Below are 13620 nucleotides of genomic sequence, written 5' to 3' on the forward strand. Positions count from 1 at the left end.
CCCTTCAAGAGCTGGGTTGGAACAATCATCTCTCTAAATGTGTTGATATTATATATACATACATATCTACATGTGTATATATAATAATGGTTTCAAGCTGTTCATCTCCCTAAGTCTCAGTTTTCACATCCACCAAATGAAATGAAATAAGATGTATCTCAAAGGCTGTTCTAAAGTTTGAAAGAGTTCATCCAAGTGATGCTTGACAACCAGGACCTACACAATGGTAAGTCCCCAATAAATGTTAATTATTATATGGCTGGGCTATTGGGGAAGGAACATTATTCTTTAGTCTTAGAGAACCTTAAGGAAGACCTAGGGAGACAGGTGCATTGGTCTAAGCATACACTGCCTTTGAGTTAGCTCTTTCCTGTCAAATATCCTTCAATATCTTTGGGTACCTCTGAATCTAGCATTGCTGTTATTTGGACTAAAGTGTTATATTGCATTTGGCTGTGAAGTCCTAGAAGGTAAAACCATAATCATCTCTGTAATCTTAGCACCAAATATAGTGCTTGGCCTGGAGTAGGCCCTTAGCAAATGTTTGCTGAATGAATAAATAAATGAAATTTGCTACACCATGGAAACAGAGATTCCTTTTAGCATGACAAATGATTCACAGCATTTTTCTAGAGCAAATTTGAGGACACAAAACTCTTTAGCAGTGGAGTTGATGCAAATGGTTTTACTTTACTTTTCACCTTGGAGCTAATTGCAAACCTATATGACCCACTATGAGAACTGAATATTCAAGAAAAGAATAGAAGACAAAGAGGAAAAAGACAATAAAACCTTGCAAAATATTACCGAAACACTTCACATAAAGATAATTCATTAATAATATATTAATTACTAATTCACCTTGCATTTATAAAACAAATGTATATTGTCTAAAAAACACAAGATGGCAATAATCTTCACATGTATTTAATGTTTTAAATGTTTTTAAAACATAAACATTTCACTGTGCATAATCATTGCATTTATGAATCAGTATATAATATATTTTTTAAAAGATGCCTTCATTTCATAGTACTATGTTTTCAATTATGTGCAAATATTTAAGCAACTGAAATATAAAATATTCACTCACATTCTTAATGGATGTAGTATCCCAAACCATTATTTGTCACTCCAAATCACAATATACTTTCCTAAGTAAGTTGCACATTGAATTATATAAGTATCCATATAAAGTTATACAATAAATTGAGATAACACTTGGTCTAAATACAGAAAGCACTGAAATCTGGGCATCCACAAATTATTAAAATTAGACATTCAACTCAGTGTAGAAATTAAAGACTAGACACATGCCTGTAAATCCATGCCATTAAAAATCAATTATAACAAAAATACAATGACGATGAAAATCCCTGTTGAATGAGAAGATTTCCAAATAACAGCCGATAACCTATTGTGAACAATATTCAACAGCAAAACAGATCAATGAAATTTAATAATTGGGGCACCCTTTGAGAGATATTTGTTCTCAGTCAAAGCAAATTTACTTGGAAACATTGTCCTCCAAATTTTACCCCAAATAAATTTATAAATCTTCTTATGGTCAGCTCCCATTTTTCATTTTAGAGCTGTATTTTTTATTATTACACCACTGTAAAATTTTACTTTTAAAATTTTATACGTCAAAATGTTGCCACACTACAGACATAAAATAGTAAACATGTAGTTTTTATTAACATTCAAAACACATATATTAAAATATTATATTAAAACTTGCTGATTTTTTAGATGTCTATAAAAACAAATTAGGCCTCCAAAGTGTTGTTGAAAGCTCTTTTCTTTTCTGAATATAATTCTTATCATATTATCCAAATAGTAGGCTAGAATGTGGGATATATTTGCCATTAAACCTTTCTGTGTGAAATGTAAACACTTAAATCACCTAATAGAGTACTATCCCAGGCACTAAATGGAATTATTTATAACATCTTTGGAATATAATTATGTGAGCTACACTTAACCATCTGGGCATTTTGCTTCCTGCAGACAACTTGCAATAGTCTAGTAAAATCTTTTGTTTGCTTTTCTGTTTATTTTTTATTAAAAGGATATAAAAAATTGCCTTTATAAAGTAGTAGTATTTTATGCTGACTTTTAGAATAAGGTTGTCCATTTGCAGCTGCATGATATAAAGGTAAACAAATAATTATTAATATTAATAAAGCACTACCCTATATACTGAAAACATGATTCAAATTGGCAAGAAATTCAAAATATAAAACACACACCAAAGAGTGGCCATATGCATTACTTCTTTGAAGAAGTTGGAGAGTTATACCTACCGAGCAGGCTAGATAATTAAATAATTACACATTTTGATTGAAAAATAGATATTGTTCATTAAAATAGGAACTCTAACTCCACTTCTCTAGATTAGCTTCTATTCAGATGCCAAGTTTGTATTTTAATTAGAACAAAAGACCAACATTAACTTCAATGCAACATAATAATTCATAATAATGATTGTATATTAATCTCTTGAGCTTGCTGGAATATAGCACATGACATATGGCATAGTACAGGCACCTGTGTGGTCCTTTGGGGACTGAGGTGATGCATATTAATTAGTCCCTGGAAAATAAAAATCTGGTTCCCTTTGAGCAAAGCCACCTCAGTGCTTATTGGCTTAAGATATCAAAGGAATTAGATGGAATACTGTTAGGATCTGTCTACATTCATTTAAGAATTGTCTAGATGGAGGCACTGCTTCTCAGTTAATTCTTGAATGAATCGTGCATAAGAAATTAGAGTAGCCATGCATTTCTTTGGTCTCAAAGATTGGTTTTTGACTGAAAACATCAAAATCACTTTTTTGGTTACAGAAAACTATTTAACTGTATAATACAAATACAAAACAATCTAACCAGCAGTTTCTTTTCTTTGACTGCTACCTGAGATTGCCTTTGTTTAATCCTTTGTTTTGTAAATTCAGATACAATCTGAATATGGGATTTTAAGTTTATTTAGAAATATGTCATATTGCAATCAGCAAGGTCTCAGGATTCCTGGCAGTTCCAGACATGTCAAAGGCACTTCAGTGTACACCTTCAAAGAATAATGAAAAGGTAGTAGTAAAATAAAATTCTGTCTAATTAACAGATCAGTTTCTATTGAGCCAGATCTCAAAATTTACTTTTCAGGAAAAAAACCTGCCTATGTCCCATTGCTTGTGGGTATCTAAACAGAGAAAACATATGGATAGTTGAGGGTGCATGTTGATGACAGAAAAGACTATATTTTATAAATTTCCTTTGCTACTCTTCTTCCTACAAATTCATGCCAATTAAAATTCTGAATTGAATAAAACAAATTTACTTTACTGAAAAGTATTTGCACTTAATGGGGTGCTTAGAACTCTGTGAAGCTGTTTAAGATCTTTCAGAATAGCAGATTCTAATGAGGCTTTTTTTAAGCTAGCAATTTAAACTCATGCAATAAACACAAATTCACTAGTGCAGCTGGGCAGGATATTTCTTTTCTCAAATATGATTACTGTTTGTTGGTTTTTTACCCCTGGGCTGCATCCATGGTCCTGGGATGAAACTGTTATGTTCCTGATGTATTTATTCGAATATGTGGTCCCATTCAACACATTCAACATGGATTGGCAGTTTAAAATAATTTATTTCCATTAAATGAATGTGTGGCTGAGGCATATTTAAGTAGCCTATTAATCCAATGAGATGACAATGTGTTACCCTCAGAGAAAGCTTAATTTTTGGTGTAATTAACTGCACAGACCATAGAATGTCACATGAGAAAATTTTTGGCTAGGACTACCAATTTATCATGAAAATAGCTTAGTTTTTCATTTGAGGCAAAGATACTGATTCACCATCAGTCAGATGGTAACAAATCACTATTTATTCCATTTTTGTGCCTATCTTTCCAATGGAGAAGCACACTGTATGCTATACTTTTATTTAATAAAATAAACCTAATTAGGTATTCTGGTTTTTTAAGGATGATATCAAACTGCGGTTCTAAAATCACATCATCTGCTCTTTTTTTCAGTGACACTCTATAGACATTTTGAGGAGGAAAATTTGAAACATGTGTCTTGCCTCTTGTCTCGTTTTACTATTTCTGTCTAGTTGTCATGGAATGTTACAACGATATAATTATTTTGATGCTCTTCTAGATATCTTTAAGTTTGCCAACATGTGTACACCATTTTGGAGTGGGTTACCATCACACTTGTTTTTTTTCTTCAAATTCCTTCTTTATACCAGTAGCAGACTGCATGGTTGTACAGAAATAGATTACAGTTTTCAAGCACATCACTTTCTATAGACAAAAAGATCCTTCTGATGTTTTCTGCAGCACACAGTGTAATATAGTACTAGATACCCAAGGACCCAGCATAGAAACATACCTTGGCCATTTTTCTTAGCTGTATAACTTTGGACAAGTCATTCAACATAGTTCCCTCTATTTTAAAATGTGTTGCTATGGTGATTCAATTAGGAAAGAAAAATACATATAAAAGTCTACCACAGTGCCTGACATATAAAGGCACAGATGTTAACTGCATCTAATTTTTTTTCTTAGAGATAAAATGACTTTTTTATAATGGTACTATTAATAGCAAAGCTTAAGTTCTCTCTTGCTAATGTGTCTGTTAAATTTAATTAGATATGTTGCCAACTAATGTTTTCACTGGATCTGGCATAATTGCAGATTTAAAAATTCTTAAATTTTAGTGTGCATTAAAGTTCACCTGGGCATCCTGCTGAAGATGAAGATTCTGAGGACTTACTCTCCCAAATCCATATTTTGAGAAACACTGCCTTAAGTTGCTGGTTTCGTATAGAACTAACCTGTCTTCTCATGTTGCTCAATTTCCTTCTTCCTGACTTCTAGTGTCATATAGAAATGCTCCCCATTTCCCTCCAAGTACCCCATCTTTGTGCCCTTTGCCTGAATTCCCCACAACTGTGCTACTTGTCAGGTATAGTCAGAGAATGAACCAGCCCTGAATTAAAAGCAGTGTTCCCAGCCCAAACAGCACCTGATAGAATGGCTGGTTACATGGAACATAGTAGAAAAGGTCATCTATAACCCTATCGCCTCAGGGAGAGAGCGGGATATACTGCATGAGAAAGCAGGGAGACGTGAGTTCCAGTAGTGCTTTTGCAATATGTGCAAAATATATGACTATGTCTCAGTTGCTTAATCACTTTGACTTCAGTTAACTATATCTGATGGGGTAATGATGCCTTGCCTGACTGAAAGCAAGATCTGAGAGCTTAGACTAGAATGTCTTTAGGCTTCTTTATGTTTTTCTGCAAATGGCAGTATTCTACGTATACCCTGTGTGAACCGAAATTTCAGCTGTGCACATTTGCCACGATTTCTTGGCACAATAACCATTTGTGAACCATTATGTTTGGGCCCCATTCTGTGTGTGTGAAGGATTATGAAGAGGGCACAGCACCAGACATCTCAGCAATAATTTAAACCCACTACCAATTCATAGAAACCACTTTCTATTAACTTCTTTGGGATTTTATTTACTTGGATCTAGCAAGGGAAAAAAGTTAAAAATCATAAAAATTTGGAAGAGCCCTGAGGTAATCATGGCATAGCAGTAACACTGCCAGTGAAAAGGTTTGTCACAGTCAATAATGTGGAATTGTTGGGCATCTTTTAAAGCTATAATTTAGTTTCCTCACACAATCTTTTAAATAGATGAATAAAAACATGTTAGTCCATAGTTAACTGCAGTCTTCAAATATCATGTAAATTAAAATGATATTGAGATTTTTATTGATGCAGTGTGATTTACCTAAATGTACAATCTTTAAATAAAAATGAAGAAGAAGAAAAATATTTTCTGCTCTCAATGCTATTGCAGAGGAAAGGAATATATTTATTTAGAATTTTGTTCCAAAATACTTAACTACCAAAGTGATAATAGTTTCTCTTTGTCAGTATTAATTCAACTCCAAATGAAGAATGGAATGAACATGTTGAACCTTGATTAACTATTCAAGATCCTGTGGTATAAGGCATTCTATTTTACTTGGCCCTACATGCATCCGCATGTGTATTCCAACCTCTTTTCTGCTGCTGATCTTTGCAGAGCAAGAGAGGGCATTAATGTTACGGCATGCAAGAACCTGATTCTTTTAGTCCTTTGTTACAGACACTTCTCCACATGGCAGATATTTTTAGTCAAGTCCATTGATTAAAAATATTGTATAGTAGTCTCATTTCTCATGTAAAAATATGTGCACTGAGGCAATTCAGATCAAAATAGATTTCTGCTTGAATTATACAGTTAATTGCCTGAATTCTCTACTTTGCCTTGAGCATATAAACACTACTTCTAGAAGGAACAGCTGACTCTTATAAATCAATTAATCAATATTGATTAATTGTTTCCCATCAACTTTAGCTTTCCTTTAAACTAAGATTAGGTTTATGCTCATCCATAAAACGTCAGGACAACGTATAGGGATTTTCTGCAATGTTGCTCTAGCAGTATGTTATGGGGAAGCATGTTTGAGTGTTTCATTAGGTAGAGAAAATTTATATGAAATATTCTGAGGATAATATTTCCTAAAGGGACTTGCCTTAACTAATACCAGAAGAACAATTTGCAAAACAATTTGTAAAGGTAAGCTAAAAGTTTAAACTGTCACCTACTAGGCAGAAATTTAGGGTTTTGGGGGAAGAGTGGACTCTAGGGCCATCCAATGACAGTATCAATATGAAAAGGTTGCTTTTCTACATGAGAGAAGAATTGAAGTGTTGGAAAGACACACTCTTGTAGAAACACTGTGTTTTCTGCATAAGATTAGACATGCAATTTTCTACATTTTCGTTGTAGTCACCATTTGCAATAGAGAAGGAAAAATATCAAGTTTCTTCTTAGAATTTAAGGAGGTTTCTCTTTATCAAAATGACTATTTCTTTAAAAGTAAGTCCTTTCTGTCTGTGGTGGAAATAGTGATTTGTTGCTTTTTAAAATGTTTTAGGTTTTCAAAGAGAAACTTTTTTTCTTCCCCATGGAAATTATATAGTATTCGGTGAAAACCCTTTACAGCAAGGGGTTTCAAAAAGATGAGAAAGAAAAAAAGGGGGGGAAGCAATGTGTGATGCTTGCCTTCATTTTAGAGTACACTCTGTTTCAGCAATTCCAACAGAAAAAAAAAACAGAAAAAGAAATAAGAAATATTTTCTTCTCATAAGACATCTATCACTCCTGAAATTCTTACAAAATCTACTGAGGCAAATTAGGAGTTTCAAAGCTAGTCACCTTAAAAGTTGTTAGGAAAAAAATTTGCATTTAAATTGCTCTGTGCAGCTACCTTAAGATTTTTTCCCTAGAATGTTTATGGCTTTTTTTTTTTTCATTAAAACTTAAAAAATACAATTTCATAACCAGTGTATTACTACATCTAGTTGTGTTAAGAACAGGCACTTCATTTCATAAAGCAGAAACATTCAAAGTGGTTTTGATCAACCAATCACTCATACTGAACACTTAAGAGTAAAGTTTATCTGAAACCACATCAACTCTCCATTTCTATTACAGAAACGAGGGTCGTTAATAGCTCTAACATAGGGAATAAGCTGCTTTCCTAAGTGTTTTGTCTATAGGAACCAAGATTGTCCAGAACTTCTTGGGAATTTTTCCCTTAAAACATTTTATATATATAAATACAGCAGATTTCTCTTTAATAGATAAATTTTAAGTATTATTTCCATAAGTTTGTTTCATGTATTCAGAAATGTAGATAAAAGAAAAATATTAATGTGCAAAATACTTTTTTTATATGTACATTAAGAAATACAATGTAATAATAGCTTTAGACCTGTTGAAAAGGCCATTGGGGAGTAAGTCTTCAATGTTGGAAATTCTGGTCTGATTAGAGCTTTTGCTTGTGGATTCATAAACAAACTTTTTAAAACGCTGAGAATTTTCTCAGTTCTTTCCAACCACGACACTCTCGAACACATCAAGCCCTGCTCTGAAGTGAACCTGAGCTGAATTAATGCTGTTGAACACCTCGGACAGGGCCTCTTGAAGGGTCTCATTTGATGGAAGTAGCCTGCAGTGCTCCCAAGCCTCCATCAGTATAGAAAATTGCCTTGTCTTCTCATCTAGGTGGTATAGGATGTTTCTAAAAAGAAATATGGAATGTGTAAATATTTTATGCACAATTTTATGTTCACATCAAACATTGTAATGAACATTTCCAAGAAACAATGATGTCTATAATAAAGAAGAAATGATCAAAATACACTGTCACCATGTTTCAACCCCTAATGAATTAATGGATATAAACATTGATCAGTAGTTTCTGAGGTTGATAAAAGAGAGATAATCAGATATAACATGCTTCCTGATAGACGTATACACTGATGAACTCTCTAGATCTAATTATTAATAAATACAAGGGGCAGAGAAATATGTTGAATAATATCACAGTGTGTCATCAGCAATACAGAGACTGTGGGAAACTGTATTGGACAAATGACCCAGTATATTCAACAGATAAATTCCAAGAAAATAAATAGGTGAAGGAGGAAACTCTAGATCAGGGTTTCTGAACTTCAAAGCTATTGTCATTTGGGCTAGATAATCCTTTGTAGGGTGGGGGGTTTTCCTATGCATTGTAAGGTGTTTAGCATCTTCCCTGGCCTCTAGTTACTAAATGCCAGTAGCACCCTTCCTTTAGTTGTGAAAAAACTAAAAATGTGTCCAGACATTGGCAAAAAGTCTGTAATAGGGAAAGTTGCCCCTTTGAGAACCACTGTTCTAAACTAAAAGAAACATATCAACCAGTTGCAAAACTTTACTAAATCCTTATTCAACAAATTATTTTTTTAATGAGAAATAGTGTAACACTGAATATTGATTGAGGATATTCAGGAATTGTTAATATTTCTATTTGTGATAATGGTATCCTCAGTATGGTTTTTTTGTGTGTCTTTATCTTGTAGAAATAAATACAGTAGTATTTTTTACTGAAGTATTACGTACATGATTTCTTTTGAACCATTTGGAGGGAAGAAAGAAAAGTAGAGCTGTAGACAGTATAGATAGAATAAAATTGACCACTAGTTTAACATTGTTTAAACTGGGTAATGGAATTCATTATCCTATTGTTTTCTTCTTTTGCATGTTTGACATTTTCCATACTAACTATTCTTTTTAAAATAGTCTACCATGAGAAATGGTCAAGATTACCATCCTCTCACAAGTTTGGAATATGTAATAAGATGTTGCCCTGTACCTTAGTCAAATTTTGCCTTGGTCAAGTCCAAAGCAGTTTCCTTTATTCACTGTTAGGTAGAAAGGGACTCGTGTTGGCAGAAAGCTATGGATTTTCGCATCAATCGACTTCTTCCCACCTCAAACTACATGAAATTCCACGGTCATATATGAGAGGCAGATAGACCTGCATACCAGGCTAAGGAGATTAAACTTTTTCTTGTGGACAATAGGAAAACCAGTGAAAGTTTTGAAGCAAGAAGGCAAGGTGATCAGATTTTTATTTCAGAATAATCACTTTTGTTGTAATATAAAGCACCGAAAACAGGAGACCACTGAATCCAGATGAAAAATCAAAAAGACCTGAGTTATGCAATGATGGTGGCATTTGAGAAGATAGCGTGAATGTAAGGGAGAGAAGGGACACAACACAAGGTTGAATTAATTTATAATTTTCTTTAGAACTCACTCAAGGTTTATATGGCATTCTAGATCGTTGTTTCCCATCTCACCAATATTCCTCGACCTCAGCCTCTCCTGAACTTCCCACTCTGCCAGTATTTACTATTTGTTCTCTGTAATGGTTAATGGAACCTGAAATCGACTTCAACCCTCAAGCCAGAACCCTGCCAGTTATCTCTTTTCCTCATGTATCTAATTGGTCTCTTATTCACTTCTCCATTTTTTCAGTGCCTTTTCTTCTCTGCTGTGCTTCCCTGATCCCTATATTTTCAAGGATATTTTATGATCTCTTGCTTTTGTACTTCAGGGTAGAGAAATATTCTACTTCTTTATCAGATCTAATTCAGCTCTGGGAAGAGAGGAGGTCTTCTCATGGTGATTTAATGGATTTAAATTTTTAAGTTATTAGGCTTAGTTCAGTGCTGGGAACATAGTAGACCCTCAATAATATTGATTTAAATTATTCGAATTCAGGTTATTTTGCATTTTAAGCCCCAACTAATGGAAGAACAACAGATTTTGTAGCTTTGGAAAGAAGTTTCATTTGACAGTAAGTGAGTGGCAGTGGGGGCAGAAGATCCTTGAAACCAAAGGTTATTTTATTGGTTTTTCAAAATGGATAATTTGATATGGGAATAATCCTCAGTAATCCAATATCATTGATCATGTGTCTATATGCAACTCAGTATCTTATGAAGCAAATAGAGCTATGCAAGAAAGATACTCTCTAGATTCCAAATGTTCTTAATGTGGGGTTTAAACTTTATAGTTAGAAACACACATCTTCTGGATATAGGAGGGAGAAAAACATCTCCCAAGTGGAGCAGCAAGTAGGTTATGAGCAATGCTCTGGCTGTGAGCTCACACAGAGCATGGGAGCTCTATTACCCTTAGAAGCACAAAGATCAGGGCAAAACTACTCTGGCGCTGGGGCCAATTCCAACTGGCTCAGCTCCAAAACGGCCCCTGTGGGGGACACTAGGCCTGGAAAATGCACAATTTATGTCCATTACGTAACAGAGCTCCAGGTTTATGTTCCAGATGGAAAACATGACAGTTTGGGAATATAGAGAATGTCCAATAAATATATGATTGATTCAATGTTCAGCAACAGGACATGTTAGACTCCCTGTACTCTGAAAAACATTTGGCTCTACTTCCAGAAATAGAACACTCTTTGAAGTAAGGATTTCCTTCCTGCAGTTCCCAAGGTAGCTATCAAATGAAACAGATTTTCAGAACAGTTCATTGAACCATGGTAAAGTAACCTTATAAGTAATTATATAACCATATATACATATACATGTGCATATATTTTTAACTTCCAACATTTTTAGATACTTCATGGAAACTTCACTAGATATTAGTTTTGTTCATTAAACTAGCATATTATTAAGGGGGTGGGGGTGGTAAAATAGCCCAAATAATCCAGAAGGGATATTGATCCAACAACAAACAATTCAAAAATGGGGATAAAACTGCCTGAGTTATTCTCAAGTATTCTCCTAAAAGACAGACCTTATACAAAAGTTACTTTTTTTTTTTTCATGTTAGCATAAGCTTTCCTAAATGCCATTTAAAGAAAAGGAGTATCTTTTAGTTGTCAGGATATTTATCAAACACATTGAAATTCATAGTGAACCTTTAAATAGAAATATATATAAGTGACGAAGAAAAAATGGTTTAAAATATTTAAGATATTCTGAGGACAAAAACAGTTTAAAATATATTTTATTTAGTCATTTAAAAAGTAAACCTTTGTAGACAACTTACTCTGATTTACCAATAAAAGTAATTTAATTAGCATAATCAAACACTTAATCATCTCATAATATTTATAGTTTTGAATTCCCTTCCTCTACTTTGTCAGTTTCCTGTTTAATTATAAATCATTTCATGGCAAATATATTTCGGGAACTTGAGAGTGCAATTGATATTTTTAAAAGTTGCATCAAATGTTTCCATTTCTTAAGGGCATATTGCTCGGCAGGCTGACAAAATATTATGATCCTTGTTATCAAGAACTACAAGCCTTAAATGAGTTGTAGCACCTGCAATTAGTATAATTGTTTAATGAATTTCAGGCAGTTTTGGTGACTTTTCCACATTTCCAAAACCCAGTGGCCTGAAATACATTCCTATTCATACATTCTATAGTTATTAAATGTTAAATATTAATATTCTATTTAATGATATGATGATATTAATAAAACATGCTCATAAAGGTTACAGGATTAATCCCTCAATGGCAATTCATTTCAGCATGAACAGTCTATAGTATATTTATGTGAAATTTCAGGCATAAATAGTACAAAAGATCTAGAAGATAGATGAGGAAGAATAAAAAATATGTACTAAAAGAAGTGTTTAGGTCTAAAGCACAAGAAACACAATGAGGTTTTTTGTTGTTGTTGCTGTTGTTATATTGTTAACTGAAGACAATACATATATTTCTTAAAGACCAATGCAATGAAATCTGGAGTATACCAACATTTTCTTTTTCTACCTAGTAAGCAATAAAGTAACATGCTTTTATAATGACTCTAAACAAGCCATGTGAATAGAAATGGATCTTTTTTTGGTTTGTGGAACACATTTTCCATATGCTACATGATTCAAGTAGTAGGCTTGTGGCAGCTATTATGTAAAATAAACACTCATATCCATTTCTACCCAAAATGGATACAAATCAGCCTGAAACTACAGATACTGAGTTTTCGGTGAATGTAAGTGACTAGGATTCTTTCATCATAATTTAAGAAAAAACTTCATTTTGGGTAGCTGTTGATACAATTTAAGTTTGTTGATCTTTGTTATAATAATGGAAATACATTGTTCACCTTGAGAGAGTGCATTATCTTAAAACAGATTAGAGGTAGCAAAAATATGTTTTAATTTTCATGAGAAAGATAATTTTTCCTGCTGACTTTCAGAAGTAGCTCATTTTTTCCCAATTTCTCTTTTGTGTACTAAAAAACACTTAACTTCCTGATTACATAAAATAAATCTCTGTATTTGGGGCCCTTTCTGAAAGAGTAGTATCATATTATTTTACTTTTCATATTTGAAGGGAAGACCAAATCAAAACCCAGCCCATGCTTGTACATTTCCTCACATTATATTTCCATATATTTCTTGGTTCTGAAAACCTTCTTGAGAAACATATTCAACCATTAACTCTAATTACCCCCAGGATCTTCCCTGGCAAGCATTTTTCAATTTGCAAAAGCTTCTTGCCTTTGAAAATATTTAATTATATTAGTGCTTCTCATGAAGTTTCTAAGCCAAAAGCTCTTAGTATTCCCATGTAATACCACCAAGATTGAACATCAATCAAATTGAGTTAAAGGATTCCACAGTATAAACTATATCAGAGTACCCAAATTTTCTCTTCTCCCTAAAAAAACTTTTATTGGGTCCAAATGTTTTCAGATGAGGTTAGACAAAGAAACAGACCCAACAGCCAGTCAGAAAGCAAGTGCCTGGGAAGAAAATAGGATGGGAAGAAAGGTGAGAAAATACAGTTGGAGAGTTTCCATGTTAAGACTCTTTCCTTTACAAACACAGGGACTTATAGCCCTTACTAAACCATTCCTGCCCTTACATACACCCGCTTCAGTCCAATTCAATGGAACTTCTCTGAAGGAAGAATGGACTGTTAGCATAGCTTCAGTTCAATAAATCACCATCTTATTTGCATACATACAACACGTTTCTCTGTAAGGCCTATAGAGACATCATGCTTAATTAAAATATTATTTAATTGAAATCACTTTAATAATAGTTATCATGCTTAAAATAGCATTAATTCACCCTTATGCCTCTCTTCTCTCATCTGTAACAATTTGGAACTTACAAATGTAATTCATACAGTCATCCTGACCCACACTCAACACAAAGAGACTACT

At 33.5% G+C, this 13620-nt stretch overlaps 1 protein-coding gene across 4 annotated transcripts in view; it reads right to left on the reverse strand.

Moving 5' to 3' along the window:
- NAALADL2 (N-acetylated alpha-linked acidic dipeptidase like 2) overlaps positions 1-13620 on the reverse strand; it is a 1146579-nt gene that overhangs the window by 43234 nt on the left and 1089725 nt on the right. For 3 of the 4 annotated variants that reach the window (XM_037840432.1, XM_037840429.1, XM_037840444.1), the window contains exon 14: positions 7771-8156. The exons of the other annotated variant lie outside the window; for it this stretch is intronic. In XM_037840432.1, the coding sequence (XP_037696360.1) occupies positions 7958-8156 (199 nt within the window). In that variant the 3' untranslated portion in view covers positions 7771-7957. Of the gene's footprint in view, positions 1-7770; positions 8157-13620 lie in introns of those variants that run through there. 4 annotated transcript variants of the gene reach the window in all.

This window comes from Choloepus didactylus, chromosome 1, assembly GCF_015220235.1.
Source record: "Choloepus didactylus isolate mChoDid1 chromosome 1, mChoDid1.pri, whole genome shotgun sequence".
NCBI lineage: Eukaryota > Metazoa > Chordata > Mammalia > Pilosa > Megalonychidae > Choloepus > Choloepus didactylus.